This window comes from Grampus griseus (assembly GCF_964374135.1).
Source record: "Grampus griseus genome assembly, chromosome: 6".
Taxonomy (NCBI): Eukaryota; Metazoa; Chordata; class Mammalia; order Artiodactyla; family Delphinidae; genus Grampus; species Grampus griseus.
The window spans coordinates 8,154,756-8,172,359 of NC_139000.1; the positions used below are offsets into that span (position 1 = coordinate 8,154,756).

The 17,604-nt window shown below is 48.4% G+C and overlaps 1 protein-coding gene across 1 annotated transcript in view; it reads right to left on the reverse strand.

The window, feature by feature from the left end:
* The window catches only part of LRSAM1 (leucine rich repeat and sterile alpha motif containing 1), a 46,450-nt gene extending 28,856 nt beyond the window's left edge, over positions 1-17,594 (reverse strand). The window contains exons 1-11 of the mRNA XM_082655717.1: positions 17,557-17,594; positions 17,022-17,253; positions 15,282-15,385; positions 14,926-14,982; positions 14,373-14,417; positions 12,879-12,956; positions 11,652-11,720; positions 9,793-9,877; positions 8,683-8,804; positions 7,671-7,761; positions 1,021-1,151 (exon numbers count right to left, since the gene is read on the reverse strand). Coding sequence (XP_082511843.1) covers positions 1,021-1,151; positions 7,671-7,761; positions 8,683-8,804; positions 9,793-9,877; positions 11,652-11,720; positions 12,879-12,956; positions 14,373-14,417; positions 14,926-14,982; positions 15,282-15,353 — 750 coding nt within the window. The 5' untranslated portion in view covers positions 15,354-15,385; positions 17,022-17,253; positions 17,557-17,594. The remainder of the gene's footprint in view (positions 1-1,020; positions 1,152-7,670; positions 7,762-8,682; positions 8,805-9,792; positions 9,878-11,651; positions 11,721-12,878; positions 12,957-14,372; positions 14,418-14,925; positions 14,983-15,281; positions 15,386-17,021; positions 17,254-17,556) is intronic.
* Between the last annotated feature and the right edge of the window lie 10 nt (positions 17,595-17,604).

The following is a 17,604-nucleotide window of genomic DNA, read 5'->3' on the forward strand; positions in this document are numbered from 1 at the left end:
ATGATGACCAGACTGTAGCCATAACAAATTGCTCCATCTCACACAATTCCAAGAATTAATCCCAAGGAAATGGAAACAAACTGACCCTGGAGTTAAAGATTAACTGTACCTAAAACAATCTCTTTGATGTGGTTCAGGCCACCACCTAACCAACTTCAAGATGACTGTCAGGGGCTTCCCTGGTGGCGCAGTGGTTGAGAGTCCGCCTGCCAATGCAGGGGATGCGGGTTTGTGCCCCGGTCTGGGAGGATCCCACATGCTGCGGAGCGGCTGGGCCCCTGAGCCACGGCCGCTGAGCCTGCACGTCCGGAGCCTGTGCTCCGCAACGGGAGAGGCCCACGTACCGCCAAAAAAAAAAAAAAAAAGATGACCGTCAGAGCTGACAATGCTGTTCTGCACTTAGCCCCCTCCTTCTGCCTATACACCCCTGAAACTCCCCTTTAAAAGCTCTTGCCCCCTGACAGTGGAGAGTTGGTTCCTTGGGACACGAATCCACCTTCCTCCCAGGATTGCCACCTTCCCCAATACAGCTATCTTTCCTTTTACCCAACACCTGTCTCTCAGTATTGGATTCCTGAACAATGAGCAGCTGAACCTGAGTTCAGCAACACATGCCCCCAAGGAAATGCACGGGGCATTGTGAGAACATGCACAGACCTGAACTGGGCTGCTGTGTCAGGGACGGCTTACTCAGAGGACGTGCTGTTTCAACTAGGAACTGAAGGAGGAGACTGAGTTATTGGGAGAAGGTGAGTGGGGAGAATTCCAGCAGAGGGGTTCCACGGCCCCGAGGAGTTCAGGGACAGAGAGGAGCACAGCAAGGCTGTTGCTGGTGAGCTAGTGGGGTGAGGCCACCTAGGAAGCCTTGTGAAAGCTTCTAAGCACACGGGTTTGAAGGGAGGTGAGTTCTAATTTGATAGAAGACTCTGGGGGCTAACGCTCTGAACATCTCCCCTGTGCCCAGAGGGCCTGCGTACTCCCTGCCCCAACGCCACACGCCAGCACTTAGGTGCGCCTTACCTGCCAGTCTATTTCCTCGCTAGAGAACCTGTCCGTGGGCCCACTGGGGCTGTCCCGGGAGTTCTCGGCTCCATCTTGCTCCAGGACTGGCAGCAGGTACTGAGAAGGGGGGTAGTATTCCAGCCCAGACGCTGCAAGAGACGGACACCAGCTGACCAGGAGGGAGGAGACAACCTCGGAACCCAGGACAGTCCGCTCCTGCCGCTCTCACCCACCACCCGACCCCTGCCAGCATCCTGTCCCACTCCTACCTCAGTCCACTGCGCCTCTCTGCTAGACGCTAAGCCCTCCAATGCTGCTCACAGGCCTGACGCTTGGGCCTTAAATGCGGCAAGAGCTCAATAAGTATCAGCTGAGTGAATAAATACCGCCCCTCCCCCCACCTGCCTCGTTACCATCCAAGTGAGAATGAGGTGATGGAAAAAGCCTGAACTTAATAAAGAAGCCTGGGTCCAAGACCCAGCTTCACCCATAATTTCTTGTGTATGGGCAAGATGCTTGCCTCCTCTGGCCCTGTGTAGTGTCCTCCTGCATCATCTGAAAGGATTCATAATCTTTGCCCATTCTGCCTAAATCGTGCTGATTTGTAGGTGCTCTTTTCATACTGTAGTTAATAACCTTGGGTCTATAATATATGCTGCAACTATCTTCTTCCAGTTGGTTAACTTGTCTTTTAACTTTGATGATAGTATCCTTTTGAGGTAAAGTTGTTTAGATTTTAATGTAGTCAGTCACCTTTTTTCCCCTACCAAAGGATATAAATAGGCAATTCACAAGAAATACAAAAAATGGGCAGTAGACATGTGAAAAAAATTCAAATAATCAAGGAAATTACATTAAAATAATAATAGGCTCTCTTGTTTACCCATCAGATTAGAAGACTTAAAGATCTCACCAAGCATTAGCCAGGTTGTGGGGAAGAAGAGTCGTCTCAGATACTCCTCATGGAATGTAAACTGATGTAACCTCTTCAGAGGCAACATAGAGTTGTGATTGTAACGCAGCAGGGCCCTAGGGTACCTTCCCAGGTACCCTTGTCCCGCCTTCACCTACCAACCCTACTATTGCCTGCCAGGGAGGTGTGGGGTAAAACATTCATTCCAGGGGAAAACTCGAAATAACTTCCATACATAAGTGATGGGGCTCCGCCATGTGAAATACTCGACACCAGTTTACAGCAAGGCAGATCCACACATTCTGGGATGGGAAAAGGCCCAAGACCTATTCTTGAGTGAAAAAAGCAGGGCATAGAATCACCTAGTATGACACCTTCTGTGGGGTTTTTTCTTTTATGTTTTTAAAAGAGTGAAACCAACAATTTTACGTACATACGTACACCTGCTACACAGTTTAAATAAGTTGAAGGATTTTTTGTTTTTCGGTTGCACTGCTTGGCTTGTGGGATCTTGGTTCCCCGAGCAGGGAATGAACCCAGGCCCCAGCAGTGAAAGCGCCAAGTCCTAACCACTGGACCGCCAGGGAAGTCCCCGGGCTATTTTTTAAACTGTATAGTCGGTATACATATGTTCACTCCTTTATTCCTTACGTCTTTTGTACACCTACTATTGCATAACTTTAAAAGCTTTTAAAATAAATGGTTTGGTCTAGCTCGACCATTGGCCGGGGTACCCATTACAATCACCTGCTGCTCAAAGATTAATTGGGTAGATACGTGGCCTGATTAGCTGTAGTGGGATGTATGTGTAACTTCTCTTTTTAACTGCAGTATAACATACACACAGAAAAGAACACAAAATCTTCATGAACAGCTTGATGAATGTTTAAAAGTGAACACACTCCAGAAGCAGGAATCAGGGTTGGTTCAGAGCTCAGGTGCTGATAAAAGTGCATGTTCCTTTGCGTCTGGCTTCTCTCACTCCCCGTGTGTCCGTGAGCTCAGTCAGCTTGTTGAGCACAGCCGCAGCTTGTTCTTTCTGGTTGCTGTGTGGTGCTCATTTGTGAGTATAAAACAGCTTACCACTCTGTTACGTTACGAATAGTCCTGCTATGAGTGTTTCCATACGTAGCTTTGGGCATTTGTTCACACGCATTTCTCTCTTGGGCACCTACCGAGGTGTGGAGCCAATGGGTTCAGCTTGAGTAGATACTGACAATAACTTTCTGAAGTCTTTTTGGGTTCATGCTCCCACCGGCAGAGCATGGAAGCTCCAGCTGCTCCGCATCTTCCCAATTCTTGGTATTGACAGATTAACTGTGGCCATGTTAGCGGGTGTCTTAGGGTTTAAGTATTTCTTTGCAGTCTTTTTAAAAAAAATTTATTTTTGGCTGCATTGGGTCTTCATTGCTGCATGTGGGCTTTCTCTCGTTGCAGTGAGTGGGGGCTACTCTTTGTTGTGGTACGTGGGCTTCTTATTGCGGTGGCTTCTCTTGTTGCAGAGCATGGGTTCTAGGCACAGGGGCTTTAGTAGCTGTGGCATCTGGGCTCTGTAGTTGTGGCTTGCGGGCTCTAGAGTGCAGGCTCAGTAGTTGTGGTGCACGGGCTTAGTTGCTCCATGGCATGTGGGATCTTCCCAGACCAGGGCTCGAACCCATGTCCCCTGCCTCGGCAGGTGGATTCTTAACCACTGTGCCACCAGCGAAGTCCTTCTTTGCAGTCTTAATTTGCATTTTTTAAAATAGATCTTTATTGGAGTATAATTGCTTCACAATACTGTTAGTTTCTGTTTTACAACAAAGTGAATCAGCCATATGCATACACATGTCCCCATATCCCCTCCCTCTTGAGCCTCCTTCCCATCCTTCTGATCCCACCCCTCTAGGCCATCACAAAGCACCAAGCCGATCTCCCTGTGCTATGCTGCTGCTTCCCACCAGCCAACTATTTTACATTCGGTAGTGTATATATGTCGATGCTACTCTCACTTCGTCCCAGCTTCACCCTCCCACCCCGTGTCATCAAGTCCATTCTCTATGTCTACCTCTTTATTCCTGCCCTGCAACAAATAGGTTCATCAGTACCATTTTTTGTTTTTAGATTCCATATATATGCGTTAGCATACGGTATGTTTTTCTCTTTCTGACTTACTTCATGCTGTATGACAGACTCTACTCCATCCACCTCACTACAAATAACTCAATTTTGTTTCTTTTTATGGCTGAGTAATATTCCATTGTATATATGTGCCACATCTTCCTTAACCATTCATCTGTTGATGGACATTTAGGTTGGTTCCATGTCCTGGATATTGTAAATAGTGCTGCAATGAACATTGTGGTGCATGTCTTTTTTTGTGTGTGTGGTATGCGGGCCTCTCACTGTTGTGGCCTCTCCCGTTATGGAGATGCGCAGGCTCAGCAGCCATGGCTCACGGGCCCAGCCGCTCCGCGGCATGTGGGATCTTCCTGGACCGGGGCACGAACCCTTGTCTCCTGCATCGGCAGGCAGACTCTCAACCACTGCGCCACCAGGGAAGCCTGCATGTCTCTTTTTGAATTATGGTTTTCTCAGGGTATATGCCCAGTAGTGGGATTGCTGGGTCGTATGGTAGTTCTACTTTTAGTTTTTTAAGGAAACTCCATACTGTTTTCCATAGTGGTTGTATCAGTTTACATTCCCACCAACAGTGTAGGAGGGTTCCCTTTTCACCACACCCTTTCCAGCATTTATTGATTCTAGATTTTTTGATAATGGCCATTCTGACCGGCATGAGGTGATACCTCATTGCAGTTTTGACTTGCATTTCTCTAACAATTAGTGATGTTGAGCATCTTTTCATGTGCCTCTTGGCCATCTGTATGTCTTCCTTGGTGAAATGTCTATTTAGGTCTTCCACCCATTTTTTTTTTTAACATCTTTATTGGAGTATAATTGCTTTACAGTGGTGTGTTAGTTTCTGCTGTATAACAAAGTGAATCAGCTATACGTATACATACATCCCCATATCCCCTCCCTCTTGTTCTGCCCATTTTTTAACTGGATTGTTTGCTTTCTTGATATTGAGCTCCACAAGCTGTTTGTATATTTTGGAGATTAATCCTTTGTCTGTTGTTTCATTGGCAAATATTTTCTCCCATTCTGAGGGTTGTCTTATTGTCTTGTTTATGGTTTCCTTTGCTGTGCAAAAGCTTTTAAGTTTAATTAAGTCCAATTTGTTTGTTTTTGTTTTTATTTCTGTTACTCTAGGAGGTGGGTCAAAAAAGACCTTGCTGTGGTTTATGTAAAGAGTGTTTTTCCTATGTTTTCCTTTAAGAGTTTTATAGTGTCTGGTCTTATATTTAAGTCTTTAATCCATTTGGAGTTTATTTATATTTAAGTCTTTAATCCATTTGGAGTTTATTTTCGTGTACAGTGTTAGGTAGTGTTCTAATTTCATTCTTTTACATGTAAGCTGTCCAGTTCTCCCAGCACCACTTATTGAAGAGGCTGTCTTTTCTCCATTGTATGTTCTTGCCTCCTTTGTCATAAATTAGGTGCCCATATGTGTGTGGGTTTATCTCTGGGCATTCTATCCTGTACCATTGATCTATATTTCTGTTTTTGTGCCAGTACCATACTGCCTTGATTACTGTAGCTTTGTGGTATAGTCTGAAGTTGGGGGCCTGATTCCTCCAACTCCGTTTTTCTTTCTCAAGATTGCTTTGGCTATTCGGAGTCTTTTGTGTTTCCATACGAGTTGTAAGATTTTTTGTTCTAATTCTGTGAAGAATGCCATTGGTAGTTTGATAGGGATTTCACTGAATCTGTAGATTGCTTTGGGTAGTATAGTTATTTTCACAATGTTGATTCTTCCAATCCAAGAACATGGTATATTTCTCCATTTGTTCATGTCATCTTTGACTTCTTTCATCAGTGTTTTATAGTTTTCTGAGTACAAGTCTTTCGTCTCCTTAGGCAGGTTTATTCCTAGGTATTTCATTCTTTTTGTTGCAGTGGTAAATGGGAGTGTTTCCTTAATTTCTCTTTCTGATTTTTCGTTGTTGGTGTATAGGGATGCCAGAGATTTCTGTGCATTAATTTTGTATCCTGCAACCTCACCAAACTCATTGATTAGTTCTAGTAGTTTTCTGGTGGCATTTTTAGGATTCTCTATGTATAGTATCATGTCATCTGCAAACAGTGACAGTTTTACTTCTTCTTTTCCCATGTGGATTCCTTTTATTTCTTGTCCTTCTCTGACTGCTGTGGCTAGGACTTCCAAAACTATGTTGAATAAGAGTGGTGAGAGTGGACGTCCTTGTCTTGTTCCTGATCTTAGTGGAAATGCTTTCAGTTTTTCACCATTGAGTATGATGCTTGTGGGTTTGTCGTACATGCCCTTTATTATGTTGAAATAGGTTCCCTCTATGCCCATTTTCTGGAGAGTTTTTATCATAAATAGATGTTGAATTTTGTCAAAAGCTTTTTCTGTATCTATTGAGATGATCATATGGTTTTTATTCCTTAATTTGTTAATGTGGTGTATCACATTGATTGATTTGAGTATACTGAAGAATCCTTGCATCCCTGGGTTAATTTGCATTTTTTAAATTGACTAAAACGATGTTGAGCACTTTTTTCAGATACTATTGGCCCTTTGGATATTCTCTTCTATAAAATACCGATTCAAGTCTTTTGACAACAGCTTTTCCTTATTGATCTGTAGGAGTTCTTTTTATCTCCCAGGAGTAAGTCCTTTGTTGGATATGTATGCATTGCAGATATCAACTTCAACTTTATGGCTTGCCTTTTCTTTCCCCATATGGTGTTTTTTGAAGAGGAGAAGTTTTTGATTTAATGAAATCTAATCTATCAGTCTTTTATGGTTAGTGCTGCCTGTCTAAGGAAGAGGTTAGGTTAATGTTCTTTTTTTTCCCACATGAATATCCAATTGATTCAGAATTGTTTATTGAAAAGACCTTTGCTTTTCTTTCTCATTGCTTTGCAATGGCACCTCTGTCATAAATCAGATGACCATATGTATGCAAGTCTTGGCCATGTTCTAAAATTTCCACAGCTGGACAAGAGCCCCTAATTAAGAACATCCAGGCTGACAGGAGGTAACTGGGTGTACTGCTTTCCCCTCCTGGCACCCAGTCCAGGGGTGGCCCTGGGTTCTAGCCACTCCTCCAAGTCCAACCCATGGTGGCCTCTCTCCTGGATGACCCCAATGACTTCCTAACTGGTCCCCGTCCTTGCTTCCTCCAATCCCTCCTCTTTACTGCAGCTGGAGTGGTCTTTGTAAAAAGCAAATCTGATCAAATCCCTCTCCTGTTTGATACCGGCCGGGTACCCTCTCCAGCCTCATCTGTTCCTCTCGCCTCTACTTTTGCACCCAGCCACTTGGCCTTCTCTCCATCATGCTTCCCACTCCCCCGCCCCTCCAGGCCCTTCAACATGCACCTCCTTCTGCCAGGAACATCCTTCTCTCTTTTCTAATCATCCCTCAGGTTTCAGTCGAGCCACTTTCTTGCAAAGACCTTCCCCGAGGGCCCAGCCTAAACCAGATGCCCGATTCTACTCTCTTGTAGCCACAATCGGTAATCGTACTTCCTTGTGTGACGATCTGCTTTGCCTGTTTCTCCTGCCAGATCTGGAGAGCTCTGAGCAGGCAGGGACCGTGGCCTCCCCCAGCCACCTGGTTGGCGCAGAGCAGTCCCAGGGGTCACATCTGGTGCTCACTGAGTGAAGGAGGCAGGCTGCCTGGCTTTACCTTTGCAGAGGAACTGTTGAATGGCCTCGGTGCCGGCGCCGCACACCTCCTGTGGGGGGTAGACCATGGATGACGCGTCCAGGCTCAGAGTCTGCAGACACAAGGGGACCCCTCTTTATATGTCATTCACCTCACTGCTCAACGCGATCAAGATGTAAGGTCTTTAAAGAGGTAATCAAGTTTGAAACAAAGTCACCTGTCTGGGCCCTAATCCAGTATCAACTGGTGTCCTTAAAAGATGAAATTAGGACACAGACACATACTGAGGGAGGATGATGTGAGGACACAGGGAGAAGACAGCCCTCCACAAGCCAAGGAGAGAGGCCTCAGAAGAAACCAACCCTGCCGAGACCTTGATCTTGGACTTCCAACCTCCAGGAACGTGAGAGAAGAAGTCTATTGTTTAAGCTCCCCAGCCTGGGGTGCTTCGCTAGGGTAGCCCTGGGAGACTAACACAGTGTCCCCGGTGCTCACCTTCCCCTGCCCACTACCCCCTGCTCTGATGGATCTCAGTTTCTGCAGCTCCAAGCTGAGGCCACTCCCTCCCTGACGGCGCCCGGGCTCTTTATGCCCTGGACCCTCCAGGCACAGCAACTTCCAAACACATCAGCTTCCCTGCTCTTCCCTTAACGTGTCCTGGGCTTTCCCACCTCCTGCCTTTTCCCGAACTGTTTCCTCCACCTGGAATGCTCCCGTTACCTGTGTCTACTTCCCCAAAGCTTTTTCCTCTTTCAAGGTCTGGCTCAAATACCATGTCTTTCATAGAATGTTAATTAACCCCATCAGGACTTGGCATTATCTCTTCACTCCAGAAATCTGTTTTCCTGCCTCCATCATGGCAGCAAAAGTCACATAATTACAACGGTTCACACTTCAGGCTCTGTGAGGCCCTGAGGATGTTGAGACCTCTGTGATCCCAGCACCCTGTGTCCAGGGCAGGCCTCCAAGAATGTGGGAAGGCAGCGGTGGGAAGGCCAGGTAGGACCCCAGGTGAGAACATCTCCCCACCTACCTCCAGGGTTCGAACGTGCGCCAGCATCTGCGGCAACCTCTGAATCTCGCTTTCACTGATGTCGAGAGTACGCAGGCTCCGAAGCTCCCCCAAGGTGTCTGGAAGCTCCTTCAGCCTGTTGTCTGGGGGGATCCCAATGGCACAGCTCAGCACCCCAAAACCCTTCACCATCTTCCTGCCTGACTCCCGCGAGGACCCAGGGAGGAGGGTGCCCCCCTCTGAGCCTGGGGCACGTGCCAGGGCCTGGAACCTGAGGCTCCATAAGGAAAAACATGGCAGTGGAGTTTCAGTGACCTGGGTTCAAGTTCCCATTCCACCACTTAATCAGCTGAGTGACTGTGGAAAACTGACGACCTCCCTGGACCACAGTTTCCTCATCTGTAAAATGCGGATGGTAATACTATTTGGCCTCATAGGAATATTGAGGGATTCAATGAGATTATGCATATGAGGTGCTCAGCACAGTGCCTATCACATAGTAAGTGATTAGTAAGTTGGGTACCGTTATTTTTATCATTATTTATATGTTACAAACAGGTAAACTGGGGCATTCTGTACAGAAAGTGCTTAAGGCCAAAAAGAAATGAAAGAGCTGGGGGAGGCATGCATTAGAATCTCGGCCGTGTCACTATCGCACTGGGTGGTCTGGAGCAAGTCACTGCTCTCTGAGCCTCGTTTTCCTCATGTGTAAATTGGGGATAAGATCTCCGTCCTCTCCCTACCTCAGGGACTTGTCATGAGGCTCATGGCACCGCTGAATTTGGAGGTGCTCTTCAGTGGCGGGAAGCGCTATTCAGAATCACTCTTGCCCAGTCAGTCCACCACATTCTAAACACCAGTGACTGGGCCTCGGGGCCTAGCTGTCAACATCGTCTGCCCTCCTCCCTGTGAGGCCCTGGCTCGGAGGAGCCACAGGAACCCTCCAGATGCCCTGTCTCTGGTTACCATGAAGACAGATGGACTAAACAGGAAGTCAGACAGTTTAGAGTGACACCTGGGGGCTGGCTGCTCTCGTGCTCATTGGTTCTCAGGAGGAGCACCCTGTGGATGCCGGTTGGGTCAGCCCAGAGCTGACCAAGGGTCACACGGACAGGGCTTCCTGGCCCCTACCTTTCACGTTGAGGGTCTGGAGCTGGATCAGGTTCCCAATGGAACGTGGGAGATACGTCAGTTGGTTCCTTTCCACATTCAAGACCTAAGAAAGAGGGGAAAATGGCGTGAGAACACGCACACACAGACAACAGTGTCTACCCTGCTTCAGGCCGGGCATCATCTGGGCACCACACACACCTCTTTATCTCCTGACAGCCCTGTGAGGAAGATAAAGATTGTTATGATCAAATCTGAGAGATGGGAAAACTGAGGCTCAGGGCGATGAAGTCATGTGTCCAGGAGGGCAAAGCCAGACTTTGAACCTAGTTCTTGCTGAGGTTGTATCATTTATATTGACCACAAAATAGCCAACAATGGTCCCACAATCAGGGCGGGAGGAAGAAGGGGACGAGCAGATTCAGGGATCCAGGTGAGGCAGCGTGTGTTGAGGCCTAGTTATCCCAGGGTTAGCAGAAGGAAGCTGAGCTGCATAAAGGCAATGGGATCTGGCCAAGGCTTCAAGGCCGGCAGCTGGTGGTGCCAGGATTGAAACCCGGGCTCGCTGGATCCCGAAGGCCACACTCCCTCCAGGATGTGGCATCATGAGATGAGCGAGGCTGACAGGATGACACACGAGGAAGCCATTAAAAATAGATACGATGGAAAGGGAAGCACGTTAAAAATAATGTGGCAGATGAATATTTGATGAACCAAAGGATGGTTACGAGTTATTATCAGGTATCCAAAGGTTACAAAACAGTGAATGCAGCAATTCTACAAAAATATATACGTAAACAATTCCCCAAAGATCCTACACCCTGGTAGTCATCGTGGCTCTCTCAGTGGGGCAGTTACTACTATTGAGCCACATGTTCTCCATGTGACCCTGGGCAAGTTACAGTCATCCCTCTGGACCCGTTCTCTCTTCTGTAAATGTGATAACAGCACCCACCTCGCAGGGTAGTTCATTCAAGTCATCTTGAGTTTCCTCCACGTGGGAGGCAGTGCGCTAGGTGAGGACGCTGCCCGCACAGAGATGACAGTTCGGGAGGGGAGCCAGCTGAGCGTAACTAGTGATTACAGACTGCAATCATCGCTCTCAGGGAAATACGCGGGTTGAGACAGGCGAACAAGATGGATCCACCTGGATGGGGGGGGTCGGGGAGGATTCGCAGGGACATTTGGGTTGAGACGGAGGAAGAGCTACTCGGGCAGAAGGAAGAGCCTTGTGGAGACGCCCTGCCGGCGGTGGGGCGCAGAGGGCTGGAGGGTTTTAGGAGTTGAGTGCAGACAGTGGAGGGGAGAGAGAAGGAAAGGAGGCTGGGAAGACAGGAGGGCCCAGCGTACAGGGTCTGATGGGGCACAGTGAAGAGAAGGGATTTTAATCTAAGTGTGAAGGACGGCGCGGCTTCCTCTGTGAACCGGGGATGATGCTAACACCTGCCTCGCAGAGTGGCTGTGAGGACTCAATCAGCCGACAGCGCAAGCGCAACGCTTAGCTTGGTGCTGGCATGCAGGGAACGCTCCGTAAATGCAGGGGCTGCCGCTGACAAGGAGCAGAAGTGAGGCGGTGAGTCAGAGTGCTGAACTCATCATCTGGAAAAGGTAGACTCTCTGGGCGCTCTTTTCCTTTAAAGTTGCGGAAGCTCATGATGAAATCCCAAAAGCACATGCCAAAAACATGGTGGAGAGATGCCCACAGCCCAGACTGCTATGTTGACGCCATCACTGGGCATCTCAAGCGCAAAGGGGGAGGAGCCGGTGGCACAAGTGCAGCCCTGGCTAGAAAGAGCGCGACCAGAACATTGCAGGTCTGTGTGGCTGCCATTTCTTACTTAGATGGTCAGAGGTGGGTTTTCTGTTTCCTGAAGCCATACCTGGAGTGCTGTCAGCTGCCCTATATCATCAGGAAGGGCTGTCAGCTGATTATCATGAAGATCCAGAACCTGCGGAAGGGGAACAAGTTTAACACCTAGAAGTCACCAGCTGAGAAAAGCCCTCTGATTTCAGGCTCCGGGGAGACAAGGGTGAGGTTGGGCAGGGGTGCTCCACGCCTCTGGTGTTGAAAGCAGGAGCACCGACCCTTCCTCCCCAACTAAATGATCATTCCATCTCATTTCCTTTCTAAAAGTATCATACCACTTCATTCTCTTATTTATCAAATATTTATTTTTACTGTTGAGTGAAAAAAGCTAGCTATGAAAGAGTATGCATAGATATTCACGTTAAAAACACCTCATGGTATAAATACATATTTGCATAGTAAAATACTATCAAATATGCAATAAAATATTGATAGTAGTTCCCTAGAGTGTGAAATTGTATGTTTTTCCTTATGCTTAACGGTATTCCCTACTGTTTTTAACAATGAAAATGAGCAAAAAATAGGATATATATATATATATATATGTCTGTGTGTGCACATATGTACTATAAAATGCATATATATGAAATATATACATAAACATAAACGTTTTTTAATGTCATCTTTTTTCTGATTATAAAAATAATGCACGTTGGACCAGAAAAATGAAGAGAAGTAAAAACGACCCCTAATCCCTGCACGCCATCAAGAGCCATAGAAACCACCTTGATGCCTGTGCTGCCGGTCTTTTCTCCCAGTGTGTATACCCACTGCCACAGCTTATGTTCCTGTGGAACCACCGTGGGGTCTCACCTCACATATACTGTGGCTATATCCCAGTCCTTGTCCTGCGGGAGCTGACGGTCAGGAGGGAGGTGCCCCAGCTCACCAAGCTTTCACACACTGACCACACAACACCTGGTGTCTCTCCTATTCCTTCCTGTTTGGGCCCATTGGTCTCCCTGCTCTCTGCCAGCTAACTTGCTATGAGCTTATGGTTTGCCTTTCCACCTAGCTCCCTAAGGGCAGGGCCTGGGGCTGCTTCTCTTTGCAAGTGCACCCCACACAAAGCACAGACAAGGTGCCCGATAAACCATGCTAACTAAACCCCAGAGTCCCCGTGACACTAGGCATGTCTGGCATAAACTCTGACAGAGGACGCGTGAAGGGAGCGGGGATGCTGGCTACCACCTGGAACACCACGCAGAGTCCCTGACGCCTGGGAGAAGGGCCCCAGTACCTTGATGGTGGCGAGACTCAGGAGGCTGCAGGATTTAGGAAGCAGGGAAGTGAGGTGATTCGTGTGGACAATCAACACCTGTGTGGAAAAGATTTTTGACGTGTTAGGCTGAAGAAGAGCAGCAGGGAGGGAGGCTGGAGGCGGGGCAGCCAGCTCAGCTCAGGCTGCCAGCGGCCCCGCCCTGCCCGGTTCTCCGCTCTTGCAGATGTCACAAGGGATGTCTCCAAAAGTGGAACCAGATGACCTTAAAATCTGGTGTTTCCAGGGTGAAAGGGACCTTAGAGGTCTAATTCTACCTTCCATCCCGAGAAGGGATCCCCGTGCAGCTGACCTGATCTTAACCTCCCTCAGCTTCAGTATCTTCTTGTGGAAAATAGAGAATCATAAATTCCTGTCTGAGGGCTGCCATTGATGATTAACAAGCTAACAGACAAAAACCACTTAGCCCAGGGCTGGCACGTGGTCCAATCCGAGTCATCTACTGCTGTTTTTGTTAGGCGGCACCCCCTGCGTGGACACTGCCAGTGTCGAGGAGCTCACTACTCTGCTGGTATGGAACACATTTGACCTACCTTCACTTAGATACTTCATTCAGAATACTCTTACCTACCTGCATTCAAGTCTGCAATGCCTTTCTGAAAAATCATTCATTCCACTCTTAATCTCCCCTGGGTGACCAGAATGAAATGAGTGTAGTTTTTATTATTATTATTTAAATACATAAATAAATTTATTTATTTATTTATTTTTGGCCACATTGGGTCTTCGTTGCTACACGTGGGCTTTCTCTAGTTGTGTCAAGCGGGGGCTACTCTTCGTTGCGGTGCGTAGGCTTCTCATTGCGGTGGCTTCTCTTGCTACAGAGCATGGGCTCTAGGCACGTGGGCTTCAGTAGTTGTGGCTCGCCGACTCAGTAGTTATGGCTCACGGGCTCTAGAGCGCAGGCGCAGTAGTTGTGGTGCACGGGCTTAGGTGCTCCGCAGCATGTAGGATCTTCCCCGACCAGGGCCCGAACCCATGTCCCCTGCATTGGCAGGTGGATTCTTAACCACTGCGCCACCAGGGAAGTCCCGTAGTTTTTATTATTAATAACAATGCGGTTACTCAGTGTCTACTATGTGGCAGGCATTATACTTGGGGCATTTATCTCTCTTTCTACCTGCCTACATACCTCACTTGTAATTCTAATAAAAGCTCTGCGAGAGTAGAACTACGAATGTCTTCATTTCAGATGTCTTCTCAGATGAAGAAACTGAGATGTAAGAGCCTAAGGAAGTTGCCCAATTCAGGAGGGGCAAAGCCAGGACTACAAAGCCAGGGCTGCCTGATGCCAAAGCCTGCTCTCCTGTGAACACACCTGCTGCAGACTGAAAGGGTGCGATTCAGAGAGAAGGGGGATATCTGTGCAAGGAAGACAACTCCTAGAATTCCCACCTGATTTCGAACAAGCAAACAAGCAATAAATAATTCTCTGAAAATGAAGATCTGTCTCACCTTCTTCTGCAGAACTTTGCATGTTGCAAAAGCCCCAAATGGAATCTAAGATAAGATAAAGAAGGATCAGTGCCTCCCCTCCTGCCAGTTTTTAACTTGTGTTCTGAGTGGCACACGCGTTGGGGAGAGATGGGGCAGGAGGTGAATAAGTCTAAGCCTGGGGAAAGCTGGGAGGAACGCTGCTCGGGTGGTCAGCCCTCCCTTCCAATCAGCTATCGGGTGACTACCTGCCCACCCACCCACCTCACCCCCAACAGGAACGCTATGAGAGGCAAAAGAAAGATCTCTGGTGCTTGGCAGAGAATCCCAGGCTCTCCCAGCGCCCTAGGAATCCATGAGTACATTTTCTAGACTCTGTGACTCTTAAAGACTATGCTGAAGCCAGAAGATCATCTCAATTCTCTCGGACAAGAACAAAACCTAAGGAAACACCTCTTGACAGCAGCTTCTGGCCTTTTAAAAGCCTCAGTCCACATCTAGCTTTCCTAGGGACACGTGATCTAAGAAAGAAGGGCAGACAAAAATTCACAGGCAAACCACCACCCCAGTTTACCTCTGAGAGCTCACATTTAGAGATGTCAAGAATGTCATCTGCCCCAGCTTCTTTTGCCTAGGGATAAAAACAGTTAAAAAAAGAGGGTCCATCCTTCCAGAGTGGACAAATCAGGCAAAGAGACATAGGATTAAGGGGCTTCAAGAGATCACAGACACCATCCGGTTCAACGAGTCCATTTTGAAGGTGGACCAATGATCTCTGCTTTAATGGGGCTTGAGGTCCAGCAGGGAAGAGCGTGAGCGAGTAATGAGAAGTGTGATCGGCTTATGGAGCGCAACTGCAGTGTGGAGCCCTGTTGCATGGGGCAGAGGTGGTGATGGGGATGGGCTCAGAGGAAATCCATTTTCCCTCACCAGACACATCTGGTACTCCAGCCGTTTCCGAGCCTCCTCACTGGGTTTCCGCTTCCGGAAGAAGAGTGGCATCCTTCCTTTTTCCTAGAGCGATCTTCACAACACTAGGGCACAGGAGAGAAGTTAGGGCCTGGGGACTCTGTCACAGGTCCCCAACACCCAGGACAGGTAGCACAGTAACACAGAGCATGTAGCTGATCTGCGGGACTGTAAGTTCCTTGTGGGCAGGGGCTGTGTCCATCTTGACCATCAGTCCATGCCTTGAGCCTGGCACAGCAGGTGCTCAACACTCTGTTCTTTGTTGACTAAAAATAAGCAGCAGTATGTGGAAAGAGCGCAACAGCAAGCCAGATGACCTGGGTTTGAGCCCACATTTGCCCCTGACCCACTGTGAGACCCTGGCATACCCTTTCCCCATTCTGGGCCCCCATCTCTCCTCCACGTTAGACAAGGGGGTTGACTTGGAGAAGTTTCCTCAGGTCCTTCCCAAGGATGCTCCTTGAGGACTCTAACAGACTTGGCTGATGAATCCCTTGTAGGCCCTGAAAGACTATCAGAGTGGCATCAGCAAACCAAACACTGCATGGCTTTAGCCAGCCCTGACCTTGACGCTGGGGAACTCAACTACATCATGACCAAAGAGATTTTGGAGCTAAATAAAAGCTCAACAGCAATCCTCAGGCATCTTGCCACTCTCACAGTTATTATTCCATTTGATTCTCACCACAGCCCTCTTTCTAGTAACAAAACGGATGCTCATCAAGTTCAGCGATCGGGTCATACAGCCTGGATCGCAGCAAAACCAGCCTGGAACTCTGCTCTTTCAAGTCCCGATCCTGTGGTGTCTGCCCAACTCCGTGGTGCTTCAGTAACTTAGCACACATTAAGTATACCGTCCTGAACTCAGAAGCCAGGTGCTCACTGCCTGCCTGGTACCAGAAAATACCAGATTTGATATGGGACAGCGATGGTCCAGGAAGTAACCATACAGGGAAGCTTATGGTTAACAGCATGGGCTTTGGGATGAAATAGAATTTTTTTTCTTTTTTTGTTTTTTCTTTGTTTAACTGGTTTTGAATCCCAGATCTGTCACCCATCAACCGTGTCCCCTTGGTTCACCTCTCTGAGCCTCAGTCTCCTCATCTGTAAAGTGTGAGTAATGTTACCAACACCTGGTTCTATTTGGATCCAGTGATTTCCATATTTGCAAAGCCCATAGCACAGTACCTGGCACACGATGAGTGCCCAATAAATGTTAACCACGTAGCACCACACATCTAACAAACATTTATTCAGGGCCTACTACAGCTGAAGGATCTAGGGAGAAAGGGGCCAGGGAGAAGATGCAGTTGAAGAAGACACACACCCATTCCTCAAGGGGTGGCGTAGAGATCACAGGTCCCTGCCTATAGAGGTGAAGGCTGTCTGGGGAGCTGGCCAAGCCTGCAAAGCTGGCTCAGGCTCCTCTTGTCACCCCACCTGTCTGCAGGGATGGGGAATGATCTAAAAACAGCCCTCCCCATCTCTCCCTGATGACCAGCTCTTATCCGCCTGCTCCTCAATGACTAACTTTCCCTCACCTCCTCCCCAACGGCCACCTCTCCTCCATTCCTCCTAGAAGATCAGCTCTTCCCGACCTGCTCCCGGATGTCCACGCCTCATCCATCCCCTCCCCCGACGTCCAGCCCAGATAGGAAGAGCCACACCCTCCTCCCCTGGCTGGGGTGGGCAGTGCCCAACCTTGCTTTGCGGATACACAGGTCTCCGACGTTCGTTCCCTCTGGTGGACCTCAAGGCAGGCCGATCACTCGCAGGTCTTGGTCATGGACGCCGGGTGACAGACCACCCGGCACGGGCCCGGCGGAGCCACAGTCTGCTCTCCTCCAAACGCAGGAACTGGGGACCAAAACTCAGAATCTCCGAAAGTCATGCAGACCAGGATGACGAAGTCTGAGACCGAAGACCGCAGAATCTTAGAATTAAGAGTTGGACCGGATTTAGACTCTAATAAAATTGTTTTAATAGCTAAAATGCCCACATCACGAGGGAATTAGAAGGGGGTAGGGGATTGCCGTGGCCGTGGGGTCTCGGAACGCTGGTGCGGAACCGCAGGAGAGGGGCGGGGTTCTGGGATAGAGTGACAGGGACTATGGCGTGACCCTCAGGGAGAATGGGCAGCAACGGAGCCTGAGATCTCGGGAGCAGCGCTCTGTTGTCTGCCTCCCCCGGGAGAACTGCCCCGAACCCCGCTTCAGAACCCCTAGCTGCAGCTCACCGCGGTGCCTCCTTCTCCAGCCTTCAGCCTTAGGTGCCTGCCCACAAG